Raw genomic sequence first — 16,332 nt, 5'->3', positions numbered from 1 at the left:
GGGCTTTCTTCTCACACACTTAACAGAAAAGTGTGCATGTATTAGCAAGAGCAGTGTTTTTTATTATCTTTTTTACCATTATACTTAATATCAAATGTGAAAAAATGCCTTGAGTAAGAGGTGGGCTCGTTTGGCAGAACAGATTGGTGCTGCTGCTGCCTCTTAACATTTCAAAAGGAGAGAAACATGAAAGCGAATTTAAAAATGACAAGGGCTGAACTGTCCAGAACTACTGAAGCAACCACCTGGAGGTTTGCTGTGGACCTAGAGAGCCTTATCTTAGTGCTGACCTTCAGAGTGACTGTTAAGCACTATCAGCATGGTATTTCAGGGCCTGCCTGCATCCTCTGCAGAGGGAATAGGTTGTGATCAGAATAATATCAGCCTGTAATATAATACCAATGGCTGTACATGGGTGGTTAATCACAGTCATGTTTCATTAAGAAATCATTTTAGAATATGGAACACTAGGACAGGAAACATTACCCTTCTAAACAAAATCAGACACTGCTGTTTAAGGCTGTCTGTGCTTGCTTGTACCTCATTTTTTCCAATTCAAAATGGGTTGGAGTTGACTCACAGGTTGTAAAACTGAGAGAGTTCTTGGTTTTGTCAGTCAACTCTGAAGGTTCAGATTGTAGAAGGGAAAAGGATCATTTGTGAGTCACTGTAATGGGTAAGGAGGTCTTAGAAAGGAGAGAGGATCTTACTGTAGTATGCTTTATCTACAGGCCTACCGGTTCCTGGCTGTCAACAAGAAGCTGGGACTGAGTGGGCGCCCAGAGAGACCAGTGGGCTGCATTGGGACCTGCAAGGTAAGCAGTTTGCCTTTTTATTTGCATCTAATTTTTCCTACCCTTTCTATCATTAGTGACTTGTTGGCTTTGCAAGCAAATATGCTGGTTTAGTAACTGTTGCCTTCAAGGCACATATACAGCTTTTCGTTTTATATTTGCTTGTGTATTCATGCATTTTTCCCTACGAAATTCATTTTGAAATCACAATTCATATCAGTGTTAGAAAATGGTACTGATACGCTGAGGACAGCTGAGTTGATAAATGCAGGGACTGTGTATATGTGTTAAATATATATTAAAGACAGTTACATTGCACCCAGTGTAAGTATTATAGACAACTGAAAAAATCAGTTTTGAGTCTAAAAACTTGGGATGAAAGAGATCAATTTATCGAAATATGAGCAGGAAGTCTGTCAGAAATTATACAGTACAGGATAATGCGTGTGTCAGTGTTTCTGTGTGTGTTCACTGTCAGAATCAATAGGTTGTCTTACAGAATGCATATTTTTGTGTCTAAGAGTCATTAATCTTCTTTTTAAAGCCCATGTAATACTCTGTCTTTTTTCTCTTCCTCAAAGATTTATCGAATTCTGGGGAAGACTGTGGTTTGCTATCCGATTGTCTTTGACTTGAGTGACTTCTACTTGTCTCAGGATGTCATGTTGTTGATTGATGACATCAAGGTGAGTCAGGCTAATACATATTTTTAAACTGAAAAACCTGTAATTATTTAGAAGGGAGTTAATGGGGTTAATAATGAAATGAGCAAACACATGAGAGATGAAGGATAAATTCCAGCCATTACAATTAGAAATATTAATATTGTGCATCTTGCAATTTCTTGTAGAAATAGCAGCTCACTTTTTATCCATCACAATGCATGCAGTTGAATTGATCCATGAGTCTATAGCATTGACTTTATGACAGACCAGGCCAGAACAAGTGTAAAGTCATCAGTATCCATCACAGCATGTGAGCATCCTGTGACTGTAGCTTTAACTGGAAAAATATGAAAAGAGATGAGGGTTTTAAATGTTGTTGCTGGTGAATCCCTGTTGTGAAGAGACACATCAGCTCCTAGGCTGATGGCATTATACAATGAACACTCTTGGTATAAGTTCATGTGTGAAACCAAGGAACATGGACACCTCTTTGTTCTTAAACAACATAGAAATGTGTGTGGAAACAATTGGATCGCTTAGCTTATAAGTAGGGCTGCCAGATTTAGGGCTGCCAGATATAACCGTTGCGATTAATCAACTAGCTATTTTTACCACAGTAGCAGCTATCCCCAGTATGTGGTGTTAGGTTTCTTCCCGTATTTTTTTTCCCTTTAGTCATACCTGATGCAGGAGCACACCTCCAAAGTTCAGTGAAATGCTTCCAGGGCAGTGGCGGCAGGTGAGCTGGACACAGGGGAAGCCCGAACACTACCTTTAAATCTATCATTACTTTCAACCTGTTGCCCTTAATCGCCTAATTAGAATAAATGATTATGCTTGCAAAACACCGCAGATTGTCTGAAATTTGTGTGCTATTGCGAAAGCTGCAGCATTTGATTGTTTAATTAACAAGGATGGCAATTTGAATAATTAAGTGGCAACTCATCCCAAAACTTTCTCTTAAATGTTTCATATTATAGCTTTCTTGTGTTACAAAATTCAAATTACAAAACGGAACTAAATATAGTTAGATCTATTTAAATTACTGAGAATAAACTCTTAGGTTAGGTTGAGTGCGATGAACAATAACGTTTAGAACACAAACCTCACAAAAGCTGTGATGTGTCATGAGCATTTAACGTAATTTAAATCGATAAATGCCATCCTAAACAATCTCACATTGTAGCTTTCGCAAACACACAAACTACAGACATCTGCGGTGTTTTGCGAGCCTAATCATTTATTGTAATTACGCGATTGGTGTCAGTTATTCTGTGAATTATTTGTTTTTTGTTAATCAAGAAGGATAAAGGGGAACAGGTTGAAAGTAATGATAGATTTAAAGGTAGCATTCGGGCTTCCCCTGGTTCCAGCTCACCTGCCACCATTGTTCCGGGACAGAAAAATATCACTTGTATCTATATGTTGGTTAACTTACCTATTAGCTTTGAAAAACACATAGCATATGTTTTCACTCTTTATTTTTGTAGCCATGTGTTTCTATTTACCACATGGAAGCAGCATAGTGCTGTTGCTGTGATATCAACATTGAATAGATACGAGTGGCATTGCTTCCCCCGGAAGCATTTCACGTGGCCTCGGGAAAACTGGAGGTGTGCTCCTGCATCAGGTATGACTAAAGGGAAGAAACATACGGGAAGAAACCGAATGCCACATACCGGGGATAGCTGTTATTGCGCTAAATATAGCTATATCCGGCAGCCCTACTTATAAGGGCACACCAGAACTGCTTAAGTTAGAAGTCCCTATAAGGTTAAAAATCTTTTAATATACAGATGAAAATACAGTACCAGTCAAAAGTTTGGACACACCTGATTAAGAAAATGGGAAACATGCATTCAAAGACGTTTTGATCTGAAGATTTATGCTTAAATGCTTGAAATTTTTTTTCTTAGTCAAATATAAAAAATGCAGTTGATACCTATGTATGAATTTCTTTAAAATTTATTTTTTGCCTATTTTGAATAATCTGAAATATATGATAGGTTTGATTTGTTGTAATACTTTTTGGTCACTGCATAATTCCATTTGTGTTATTTCATGTCTTTACTATTGTTCTAAAATGTGGAAAATAGTAAAAATGACCAAATTTGATATGTTGACAGAAATAAATATCTTAATGGATTTATGTAATTTACATTTATTTGTGTCTTCTACATATGTCTGGTCTACATACATTCACAAATATATTCATGGATATATATTTACTCTTTTTAATCTTCCATTAGATAGACTATGAGAATTTTTCTGAATTATCATTGCAGACCAATTTCCAGGCAACAGCTGATGAGCTAGATTTTTCCCTAACAATGTTACAATGCAAAGACCTCACATAAAAATGTAGTGATGTCCATTGCATATGTATGAACTCTGTCTCACAGTCTAAATGTAAGCAGAGAAGGTGCACTGTACTGTACTATTCCTCTTCTCAGCTAGTTAATGGATACTCCTAAACTATCTTGAACATGGTAGATAGAAATATTCTATTTTTATGTTTGTAGAATGCCTTGCAGTTCATCAAACATTGCTGGAAAATGCCTGGTCGACCACTTTTCCTTGTACTCATTAGGGAAGATAACATCAGGTAAGATTTGCTTCTGCATATTCAGGGCTCAAAAGTATAGAAATAAAAAGCTTTATACTTTTAATTTAAGATTCAAATATTCAAATGATTTTACGATTCAAATGACCCTATTTCCTGCATCAGGAAACATAGAAATTCATTCAGGACAGACTTGTAACTCAGATCCATTAAGCACTTTCATAAATATTGCTCTAAAAGTAGTTCAACTAGTATGTGTTGTTTGTTCTTCTCCCTTGGTAAGGCATTGTTGTGCATAATATTATTATGTAATATCCATGATAAATCACATTAATGTTTCTGTCCTCCAGGGGAAGCCGCTTCAACCCTGTCCTGGATATGCTGGCATCTTTCAAAAAGGGAAACATCGGAGGGGTAAAAGTCCATGTGGACAGACTGCAGGTGCTCTTTTGTTAGTGTGTGTTTAGTTGCATGTCATTTTTTGCTGAAAAAACAAATGTTACCTATTCTACAAATAATTTGCTCTATTAGAAATGATATCTCATTTGATCAGTCAGGTTTTAAGATTTCATAAAAGACAATGTAGCTTTTTTCAACAAACAAACAAACATATAAACAAACAGAACAGTATGCCGATCATTTTCATGCCAATGAATCACAACAATGAATCAGCTGCTTGTCATTGTATTGTTTTCAGAATTCCATCACAGTCAACTGATGTACCTTAGTCTGTCACCTCAGTCTGGGGAAAAAAAACACCACTTTATTTTCCATACACATATTGTCTTGCCTCTCATTCCCTACCCTATGTAGCTGTTCTCAGAAATATTTTCGGCATGTTATCTTTCCATGTTTTTTTTACTTCCATATGAAAGATGCTTGGTAGCCGGGAGTCACAGTGTGTGCCTGGCCGCTGGCTTTGAGTTGGTATTGGTGATGCAACTTCAGAATTAATCTTTCAGACTCTGATATCTGGTGTGGTGGTGGAACAGCTGGACTTTCTCCGTGTAAATGAAGTCGATGAGTAAGAAGCCTGTCTCTTTTTTTTTGTTATTTTGATGAATCACAGGAAAATTAGCTTTGTGTGTGTGTGTGTGTGTGTGTGTATGTGCACTTTTGTGTGCTCATTCAATTGTTTCTATAATTTTTTTACAGAATTCCTGAATTTAAGAGCTTTGAGGAGCTGGAGCTGCCAAAAAATTCAAAAGTGAAGAGGCAGACTAGCACACCCAATGCCTCCGGCCTGGTGCAGCAGCCTGAAATCAACATTGAAGAGTGGACTCAGAAATCCACCTCCGAAATCCTGCAGAAGTTTCACGTGAGCGCTGTGCCTGTTGTGTTTTTTTTTTGCCTCTGCCTAATAGCCATGCTCCGAGAGTCACTTATTCCCGCTCACATGAGCCTATTAATCAGATTGAATCAAACCACAAAGCAATTTGTGCTCAACCTTGGTAAGATACTAAAGTAACCTTTTATGTTGCTTACAGCATTTTGTTCATTTCCATGACTGCTGTTGTTAAAATGTGCTTAAAAAATAAAATGCCTCAGAAAGATGTGCTGTTCTTGTTCTTTGTTAATTTCTCATTTATTAAGAAGTAGAAACTTTAGAAACACTTTTTACTGTAGGTGGCCTTGTGTTATTGCATTTCTTGTAGCAGTATGTCTGCACATACTGTGTTGTGTTGGACGTTCTGGGCATTAGATTGCATTAAGCAGTTCTATCCCTTTTTCTACTAACCTTTTTATTATGCAGAATTGCTAGGGAGCTCACTGAAACATAACATAATGAAGCCATTTGAGCTTTGATGAGCATACAGTTGTAATATAACAGGACAAGTACTTTACTGCCAATTTGTTTTGTCCCCATGACCTTTTTGATTTTGTCTCTTAGGACTGTGACTGCCTGGCCAGCCAGGCACAGCTCGCCGGCATCCTCCTGAAGAAAGAGGGACCTGATTTCATTGAAAAAGATGGTATGTACAGTTCACATGTTGGTCCGCTATATGTTATTTTTGTTGTGCAAATGAAAGGCCTCATTTAGAGGAATGAGTAAATAACATGCTCCAAAGTACAGTACTTCTGAACTATTGGGGTTACATAACAAAGCCCCTTGCTGTGACACCAAGCTGTTTGTGTGCTTTTAAGTGCTGTTTGCTTTAAACCTGAATGCCAGCCAGTGCAGCACAAAATGGAAATCTCTTCACTTCAAATAAAGCCACTGTAAATTAGATGCACAGAAGTTAATCCATTTAGCGCCCTACAGCTAAGCGATTGTGTCTGGAATAGCTTTTCTCAGTGTTTGAAATAAAAACAGGCCAGAGTAAAGGACTTCAGCCTGTCTGACAGTTCAATTTTGCCATGCAGAAGCAGGGTTAATAATCCTCTGATTTTACATGGAGACCTCTAATATAAAAAAGGGTTGTGAAACAGTTGCTTCATCTCAAGCTGTGAAATTTTTTTGATGGCTGACATTTTGGATGCTGAGTCTGAGTGCAGAGGATAATTGAATCTGCTGGTTTAAGTATTACAATACAGTCTGGTATGCTGCCTGATTGAACACTTCAGGACAAAACTCTAATGGAACTCAATATTGAACATTCATGATTTGACTTTGGAACCAGGGTTGATGTGCAGTTCTTATTTGCTAAGCTGTATAATAGTGATGTAATCAGCCTACTGTTTTGAGGTCCTTATGTAACAGTGTGTGGATTTCTTTTATTCTGACACACTAAATGTGATATGATTTGTTCAGCTCACTCATAACACACTTTATTGTTTTTTGTTGACAGCAAACCTCCTTGAGGAACTGGAACAGATCTATAGACGAGCCGGAAGCCGAAAACTTTGGTCAGATTTGTTCCCAAGTGTAATTTTGTTTTTATTGCATGACATTCACACCAAGAAGTAAATACAATCATTATAGTCATGCAAGCATGTGTAGTAACATAAGTAGGTTTTTGTAAGATTATAATTGATTTATAAATTACAATTATAAAAACATACATGCACTCTTAATGATTTTTAAAAACCCATACTTGAATAGATATTTGAAAATGATAAAATCATCTTTGTTAAATACAGGCAGTCCATACTGTATGAATCACATTTATGTCATTCATAAAAATTCTGACATTGTTTTACAACACAAAATTCAGATTTAGAATGAGAAAGTTTTTTTAGTGAGAACTACAGATAGAAAGCTGAAAAATAAAAACAGTCTGCAAAGGCAAAAAAAGGATTACTTTTCCCATGGGGGGTCTCTGAATTTGTTGTGTGGTCTTTCTAAAGTTAGTTTGTTGTTTGCATTTATGGAACCACTGAGGAGCTAAGGAAGATTTATTTATTTTATACTTTGTGGTTGCATTGTCTGGATCAGCATGTAAAATGACGGTTTTAAAATGGAAAAATTTGCTGTTCTCATTGTCATGTCATTCCTGAATCATGACACAGCAGGTATCACAATATTTAAACTTAGTACTAAATATTAAAGTACTGTACATATAAGCATGTGTAAATATACAAGTATTTATATCAAATTAAGATCTGATTAGTTATTTATTTATTTGTTTGTTTTTTATTTATTTACCTGTGCCTAGGGGATCATGCCTATAATGTTATGTCTATATGGATTTCATTTCCTGACAATATCATTTATGTCTGGATTTCCGGGAATGTATTCTGTTGTAAAGGGAGCGACTGCCTGTATTTAATTTCAGAATTATAGCTTTTTCTGCATTTTTAAGCTTGTAAAATAGTTGTGTAGTTATGTTAATGCATCCTTCTTCTTTTACTGTCTTTGTGTTTGTCTGTTTAAATGCCCATCAATCATTTACCCTTTTGAAATCAAACTTCAAAAAATGAAATCAAACCCTTTGTAGGCTGGCAGTCCGTTACTCTGCAGCTTTAACCACGAAGTTTGCCAGCTCTATAGCACCACATATTACCACTCTGGTAGTTCATGGCAAACAGGTAATAGAACACAGTGAGTTCTTAGCACTGCATGTGTGGTTTCATTAGTTTAATTATAAGCCCTGGAATTCGCTGACTGTTCCCTATTCACATTAACTGTGTGTGCACTTTTTCTTTCCCTCCTGCTGGTATCTCGAGCTGTGCCCCGCCAAGTTTTGATCTGTTTCAAATGCTCAGCCTAACTGCAGCAGCTGTATGTGGGCGAAATCAACCTGTGGGCTTATGCATTGCTGTTGTGTTTTACATCACCCTGTGCCAGTATTCTACAACCTCATCCTCATTCACAGAAAAAAAAACAATCAAATGGAAACGGCAGTACTGCAGCATAAAGGGTATCTTGAGTTTAATATACGAAACACCATTAATACAGCGCGTTTGTAATTTACAATGTATATCTCATGGACGTTTGACAATTTTATAAGTATTAATACATATTTTAAATAAAACTGTATAGAATAGTTTTAGTATATTAGTCTATTAGTCCAATTTACCATGGTCTGTTGCTTTAAAAAAAAGCACTTCATAGTTTTTATTATAAATCTGCTTAGATTATCATGTAGAACTGTAGATTTGATCTTCCGTAAGATCAGCCGATAATACAAAAGAAAATTTCTTGTTTTGTATGGAGCTACGTGCCCTAATGTACTGCTTGCTATAATACACCAGAGGATAGGCAGCATAGTAGTAGGAATCAATCAGTTACGGAGTGACATGTTCTGTGATACACAGTTGCTCTTGCACATTATTTAATCATAAATTAGTGAGCACTAAAATACGTTGCTGCTCCATTTATCAAATTAATGTGAATAATGAATTGGCTGTGTCTGAGGAGACAGGCAGAACCAGTACTTGAACCAGCTTTAAAAAGCCAAAAAAAGCCATAGCTTCTTAGCCATAGCTGCTCTAGATGAAGTTTGAGTCTTTTTAATTGGCTGGCCTGAGGCTTGTGAATACTAATGTCACTGTCACAAAACCTGTGCTTTATGGTTCAATACAGTATGCATTTAAATATGGATACATACTGGTCATTTAACAGGGGTGTAATATTCAGCAATAATGAATTGGCTTTTCGATCCTTTCTCTGTTGAAATAGACAGTGGTGACAATTTTTTTGCAAAATAGGTAAGTTTTAATAAATAGTGTTCCTAGTATCATGACATACAATGCAAATGCCAGAAGGTGGCAGTACCTTTTAAAGACCATGATAATCAGTTATCAAAGTGTTGATTTTGAAATAATCAAGCTAGAGATAGTTAAACTGATTCTGACATAGCCGCCTCTCTATATCATTTCCCTGAGATGCAGTGTTTTTTTCTCCAGTTAGCTGTGTAGTTACTTAAACTTCTTTGCAATATCCGAGGAATAATGATAAATGTAAAAAGAACACAATTCCCATATGTCCTATAGATCTTTGCAGTACTGTGTACTGTGACCTTTTCAGAATGATCAATATGCTTTGACCTCTTTGAGGATCTCCCTGTTTCTCTGTCCACCAGGTCTGTTGTACGACTGGCTGCCAGTCTGTTAACTAAACTAGTGGACAGCCTCGCTCCCTCTATTACTAGCATTTTAGTTCATGGGAAGCAGGTAAGTTGAAAACGACATTAACTGGTGACATTGTCTTCAAAGAATTTTCTTAAATATTTAAAATGGTAAGCATTACAAAAAACTATGTTATTGTAACAGAATAAATTTTAATGTTCACTGATCAGCTATATGTCAAAATGTTCTACATTTTTTAAAATTAAAATTTACTGATGCAAAGCATATTCCCTTAAAATGCTTCTCTTTGTATGACTCTGTAGGAAATACATCCAGTGTAGTGCATGTTCCATTGTCTGCTTGCTAACGCCAACTGCCTCTGCCTCTTGTACCTGGGCTGCTAATGGTGTGATGTTCAATTCAGCAAGGCCTCCATGTTTACCCTGTGCTGTTTAGTTTGCGTGTTTTATGATGATACTGTGACTTCTCAACTGATTTGTTGTCTGCTTATCCTTGCACTGTCTTTTTAGACTAGAGACTCTCACTTTAGGTTTTGCCTACTTTGACATCTTAATCTTAGCTTATTTTCACTGGTAATGCTTCGTAATGTGGCTTAATGCCTCAATGATGCTGAATCAGTTGAACATGAAGAGGTCAAGATTGAAATTTGGCTTAATGAAGCCGGGGATGGTGGTGCTATTCAGTTTAATTAATTTTAAAAGCAAAAAAATTTTCAAGTAATCCATGCTTATGTGTTTTGCTTTTTTATCCCATTTACATCCAACTTTATGACTGCCAGTTGTACACATTAGGCTCATCTCACTCATGCAGGAGTGCAGGGCAAAATGAATGCAATCCTCTGATACACTGTCAGGCCAAGGCAATGCATTTTTTTTACATTAGAAATCCCCCTGTGAAGTGGGCACCAGTTGGTAGATACACACTACTCCACTGCAGCCCAGCAAGTCGCTGAGGGTAGTGTGATGAAGAGACCCTGGCCATCCACCCACCCCTATCCCTGGCGGGACTAAGCAGATTTGTTCTACCACTGTGGGCCCCCAGTTATTGCTGAAAGATGACATAGCTGAACTTGATAGGGTTCAGTCTGCTCCTGGAACAATTTTAGGTGGTTTCTTTTTTGTCCGCATAAAAGAGGAATCAATTTTGAGTGATTACATTCAATAATTGGAATACTATGAGTCATCCCCCAAGTAATAAAATGGAATGGAAAAATCCGATACAGGCTGGGCATGCTTCTCCTTTGCCAGGTGACACTGGGGATATTTGGGCAGGAGGAGGAGGTGATCTCAAACCCCTTATCTCCAGCGGTCATCAAAGACATCATCTACAGCAAGTGCAGCCCCCATGACGAGCGTGAGTCTGTGCTGCAGCAGGAGCTGGTCATCCACATCGGCTGGATCATCTCCAACAACCCCGAGCTCTTCAGTGGCATGCTCAAGATCAGGATCGGGTATGAAGCACAGAAGAATTACTTATAATTTAGATGTTTCAATCGCTCACTGTGGTGGATTTGTTTGTTTGTGTGTGTCCCTGTAAGTATATTTTCCTGAATTTGTATGCTAGTTTATTTTGAAGTTATTTTGGCATTTTAGCTGTTTTTGAAATGCAAGTCTGCTTTATGTAGTCACGGCTATGTTTGCTCTGGTCTACAAGGATCAGTGAAAAAATTTCAGTATTCCATCACTGTTGTTTAATGTGTGTTCTTTATATTTTCATTTAAACAACATGTTTTCAGTACTGGAATTTACAGTGTATTATTCCTGTACAGTTGGATTGTGCAAGCCATGAAGCATGAGCTGGAGATCAGGGCAGGAGATATGCCACCCCAAGACATATACCAGATGTCTCCCAGTGATGTCAAACAGCTGCTCCTGGATGTGCTCCAGCCACAGCAGACTGGGAGGTAAGACTACTGTCACTCAGGTTACCATGGACACCTGCAGAGCTTTTCCTTCAGTGTGCATTAATGTAATTCTAGGTTGATTGAGCATTGCGGTAATTCAAATAACGTGTCTGCAAACACAGAAGATGTATTTCTTGTCTATTATTCACCAGTAATTTCCACCCCCTCTGGTTTCTTTAGGACCTGGCTGAACAGGCGCCAGATTGATGGCTCTCTCAACAGGACACCTCTAGGTTTTTACGACCGGGTCTGGCAGATTTTGGAGAGGACCCACAATGGCATTGTTGTTGCCGGTGTGCATCTCCCACAGGTACAACATTTTTTAAAAATTAGTTGCTTAAGGTCAAAGTTGGCCAATAACATAAAATGTAATGTGCCAGTGCCATGTGTCTCGCAACTATATTGCATGGAACATTTCCCAAATGAAATCTCCTGTAATGAAAATCTGTTTTGAGGAGGTCCTAGCAGGAATTTTACCTGATTATGATTAAATTATCCCATGTGGTGCTGTGCAATCAGTTGTTCTAAACATTCAGAGATGAATTCACCAAGGTTTTGTTAAGAGAATATCCCTTTATCTACCCTCCCACTTAAGCAACCCACCCTGTCGGACATGACGATGTACGAAATGAACTTCTCTCTGCTTGTGGAGGACATGCTAAAGAACATCATTCTACCTGAGTACAGGCAGATAATTGTTGAGGTAGGATTCTGTATTCCATTCTTCGGGCTTCTGATGTGGATTGGGCTTTTTACAACCAGCAAAACTTTCCCATTGATCATTTTCAGATGTTTATTTCAAGCTCGAATCAGATATGAATTACAGTTATGATTTAAGGATAATTTCTTCAGGGAACAGCTGCAGATGCTCTCTGATTTTCTCTGATTGCTTCTGTGGCAGTGAATGATGATTTGGATCATGATGCTGTGCATGTTGTCACGTGTTTCAGAGGGCTTTCATATGGTTTGGGGTTCCCTTATATTATCATATTGCTTATTTGCTTATCCTTATTCTTTTTTTTCCCCCACACATAATTCTAGCTGCTGATGGTTGTGTCTATTATCCTGGAGAGAAATCCCGAGCTGGAGTTCCAGGAAAAAGTAGACCTGGACTCTCTGGTCAAAGAGGCTTTTAATGACTTCCAGAGGGACCATGGCAAGCCTCAGGGGGTCAAGAAAGAGGTGGGTACTCCCACTAGTGCCGGAGCAGCCAGAACTAACACATGTACCAGTACCAGTTTATCCCTGCCATGGTGTGTGCCCTACAGGCTCTGAGATGATGTAATTTCCCTTTTTCTGCATGTAGTCACTATAAAACCACACCATAAAAGGGGATTTGCATTATGGGATGGTCTATTCCTCTGTCTGTGAGCAGGAGTAGGTTTGTTTGAGATTTTTTTTTTTTTTATGGTTCAGGACAATGACTTTTCCAGGCACAATTACCCATCAGGATCAGTTTATATGTAGACTTCTGCATTCATGTATCTGACTGTAATCTCATTGCACTACAAAAGGTAATTTGGAAAATAGTAACAGCTCTTGCTCACCTCAGTGTTTTTCACAGGAGGACATGGAAGCATTCTACAACACCCCTCCTTTGGGGAAACGTGGCACCTCCAGCTACATGACCAAAGCTGTTATGATCCTGCTGCTCCAGGGAGAAGTGAAGCCTAGTAAGGATGACCCCTGCTCTGTCAGCTAAGCTCCACTGCACCCCACAGGACAAGAGCAGCCTACTCCATTGGCCAAACAAAAACATGAAAGTCAAGGAGAAAGCTCCACAGAATATGCTGTAATTCTAATATCCCGAAAGATGTCTTTGAACAACACAAGAATGTTTTGCATGGCATGGCAAGGTGTGTTTTGAGTATTTGCAGTATGACTTAAATAAAGGCAAGCTAAGCCAAACTCATTGGCGCCTTGGCTATTTTAAAATGCAGCTTATCAGGGGCAGCCAGAAGATTTGGTGAATGCATGTTTGGCTGTAAGTGCTTCTGGGTAGTGTTTGTTTGCTGGTTTGTATGAGTTTTAGAGCTGATAAGAGATTCCTCTTAAATGCAATGGGTATATTTACTGACAAAGCCACTTGTCAGTTTTACTTGAGTTGGTGTCAGCCATTCTTCTTGTCTGGCAGTCAATTTTCAGAACTAGGTTATGTGCCATTTCACTTTCCTTTTCTCATCACAAACATTGTGCCAATCAGATATCATAGATGTGCTGGCTGTAGGTGACAAGTGTGAAAGTAAAATTTGAGTGGTTCTCACAGCATGAAGTTTGGTGTTATTTTATTAACAATGTTTAGGAATGGAGAGAGATCACCTAAATTAAAACAGCAAACATACATTTTGTAATAATATTATGTATATATTCTGTCCTTTCCAAAGTCATGGGGTATAACATTTGATTGCATGAAAACAGGTGTCACTACAAGTGTGACTACATGTGATGAAGAGAGTCACATCAAAATATTGTAGTGGTCACAGCACAGAACTTTGACTTCAAACCAACAGAACCAAATGCAGAATTAGGGAAAAGTTAAGACAGCCCACTTTGGTAGTGGAGCTTATTAATGCTTTAAAGGAGGAATGTAGGACAATACCATCTATATATACAGTCTGACAACAACAACAACAACAAAATTCTGCTCATAAGCTTTGCGGACACCAAGGAGAAAAATGAAAAATACTGATTTCATGTTGAACAGCAAAACAACTCTGAGACTATTTCTCAGAAGAAGAACCTCCTAGTCTGAATGCATTAAGGGAATAAGGCTTTACGTAAAACCATTGTAAATGGTCACATGCAATGATAGAGTTCAGTAAACTGAATGTGGAGAATACGCTGAAGAAAACCCAACCCATATTCAGAGTAAGTGACATTCTTAGGCCATATATGATGTAAAATTTACCTTTTATTCCAGGCCAATACTGAGCAGCTTGTTTTCCCATGTGGAGAGTTGTGGGTTTGCAAATGGGTAACAAAATGTGAGACATGATATTATAAATTAAACTGGATAGGATTATGCAGTAACTTGCTTCTTACAAGTCAGTGGCAGTAATAGGATGGCAAAGGAGCAAGGATGGCTAAGGAGCAAAGGAGACATAGCCGTTGAACAGTACAGTTCATTCACGTTAACTAAAATGAGATACTCTGTTTAACTGCACACCGTTCAAGCTCAATTTTAATGTAACTGATTTGACTGAATTCCATAATATCACAATCGTCCAGAGAATATGCCATTATCTTGTTCAACCTGTTCAGTAAATTTATATATATATATAAAAACAGCATGCTGTTGGGATGATTTGGAGTTAAATTTTAAATGTGGAGAGTGTATTTGTGTGCATTATTTTGTTTTTCTGGTTTGAACTGCATGCAGCTGTCAAACTAATTCTGTCATTGGATGTCCTGAAAACATATCATTTGGAAGATTATGTCACAAAATTAGCCAGCTTGCTATATGAAGGGTTATGAGAACAGAGGGAACAGGAACCAAAAAATCTGCTTCTAGTCATAACTAACAGGTCAGGAAAAAAAGAATTTATTTTCTCCCCATCCAAATGAGAAGAAGTCCTTGCCTTAACACTGAGAACAATTTTATCCCCTGTTAAATCTTTATATGCTGTTATGAAACTCATAGCACATACATAAAAGTTATTTGTAGTTTATAGTCCAACTTGAGTTTTGTTAGAAGCAATAAAATGGTGCTTTAAAGCATTTTACATGTCTCTTCTCCAGTGTCTACCTGTCTCTTCTCCACTGTCCTGTTTGTAATTCCACTGTCCTGAGTACAGTACTAGCTAGAGTCACTGGGTGCACACAGACATGGTAACAAATCGATAGTCTCTTTCCGCAATGTTATGATTCACAGCACATTTGCACTGATGCGCTCTGACAGCCTCCCTCCCCTCTCATCTCCCATTTATGGAAGGACATGCTGAAAGAGACATGAAAGGTAAATGTGTTTTGGATCTAAAAACATTTAACCCCTCTCAACCTCATTCACCCACTATAGGCAAACGCGAATGAAACAACAACAAAAAACTCCAATGCAAGAGTAACCTGTTGTTTTATTGCATTTCACCCATGAAGGTTTATGGGTTTATGGTCAAGTACAGGGCAGTTAAACATAGTCAGAGGGGGAGGTAAAAGTAAAAAAGCCACTGTTTCTTCTTGTTCCTGGTAAAATGCACACAGTGGTTGGTCCAACTTTACAATACACTGCCCTTATTTCACTGGAATAATAGTGGAACAACTTATGTGAGTACCATGTAATAAAGCTGTATTTACATGCAATTACATAGTACCTTCATGGGCAATTCCAAATATTTTGTGTTGCACTTACACACATATAATAGTATTTATAAGTAGAATTTGCATGACAGATTATTTGGACAGGTGAAAGCTCCCCCTTCACACCATACCCCACTGTGACTCACATTCCCACTTGTGCATAATGTAAAGAGGACTGAAAGCATTTCCTGACCTAGCAGTTAGCCCAAACCATGTTGAGGAAGAGTACTATAGATATATATTTGGTGTGTTGTTACATATTTCTGATATTTCTTCTTTGTGATTTTTATTGTTTTGTCTACAAAGGGGAAATTACTGAATGATAAACATGTTTACATTGCATAGCAACCATCTGTAAGAGCACCACAACTACATTATATCATATTAATGTACACACAGAGCCTAATTGTCAGGGCTCAGGCAGGGACTCAGGCGCAGAGATGGAGGATGCACAAAAGATTTTTTTCAGTCCAATTTAAAATCTGGAAAACGGGGACAAAAACAGGCGAAGTCAAAAAGCCAGGAAAACACAGCGAACAGTAAAAAATCAGATCCAGAAATCGTGGTCGGGAAAACAGGCAAGGTCAACAACAACTGGCAGGCAGAACAGGGAAAAAGGCTGGTAGTGTAACAGAAAACTGA

The 16,332-nt window shown here is 38.0% G+C and overlaps 1 protein-coding gene across 5 annotated transcripts in view; it reads left to right on the top strand.

The window, feature by feature from the left end:
* Positions 1-15,067, top strand: part of LOC118781718 (phosphorylase b kinase regulatory subunit beta-like) — a 61,362-nt gene extending 46,295 nt beyond the window's left edge. For 2 of the 5 annotated variants that reach the window (XM_036534726.1, XM_036534728.1), the window contains 15 exons: positions 732-815; positions 1,376-1,480; positions 3,982-4,064; positions 4,373-4,463; positions 4,985-5,046; positions 5,178-5,340; positions 5,914-5,995; positions 6,812-6,869; positions 7,901-7,991; positions 10,742-10,944; positions 11,263-11,397; positions 11,578-11,707; positions 11,993-12,100; positions 12,439-12,579; positions 12,950-15,067. In XM_036534726.1, the coding sequence (XP_036390619.1) occupies positions 732-815; positions 1,376-1,480; positions 3,982-4,064; positions 4,373-4,463; positions 4,985-5,046; positions 5,178-5,340; positions 5,914-5,995; positions 6,812-6,869; positions 7,901-7,991; positions 10,742-10,944; positions 11,263-11,397; positions 11,578-11,707; positions 11,993-12,100; positions 12,439-12,579; positions 12,950-13,099 (1,686 nt within the window). In that variant the 3' untranslated portion in view covers positions 13,100-15,067. Of the gene's footprint in view, positions 1-731; positions 816-1,375; positions 1,481-3,981; positions 4,065-4,372; positions 4,464-4,984; positions 5,047-5,177; positions 5,341-5,913; positions 5,996-6,811; positions 6,870-7,900; positions 7,992-9,487; positions 9,579-10,741; positions 10,945-11,262; positions 11,398-11,577; positions 11,708-11,992; positions 12,101-12,438; positions 12,580-12,949 lie in introns of all 5 variants that reach the window. The other 3 variants (XM_036534730.1, XM_036534727.1, XM_036534729.1) reach the window with 3 other exon arrangements.
* The last annotated feature ends 1,265 nt before the right edge of the window (positions 15,068-16,332 follow it).

Source organism: Megalops cyprinoides, chromosome 8 (genome assembly GCF_013368585.1).
Source record: "Megalops cyprinoides isolate fMegCyp1 chromosome 8, fMegCyp1.pri, whole genome shotgun sequence".
Classification (NCBI taxonomy): domain Eukaryota; kingdom Metazoa; phylum Chordata; class Actinopteri; order Elopiformes; family Megalopidae; genus Megalops; species Megalops cyprinoides.
The sequence above is the reverse complement of the archived record's forward strand: the minus strand, read 5'-3'. Positions and strand labels throughout refer to the sequence as shown.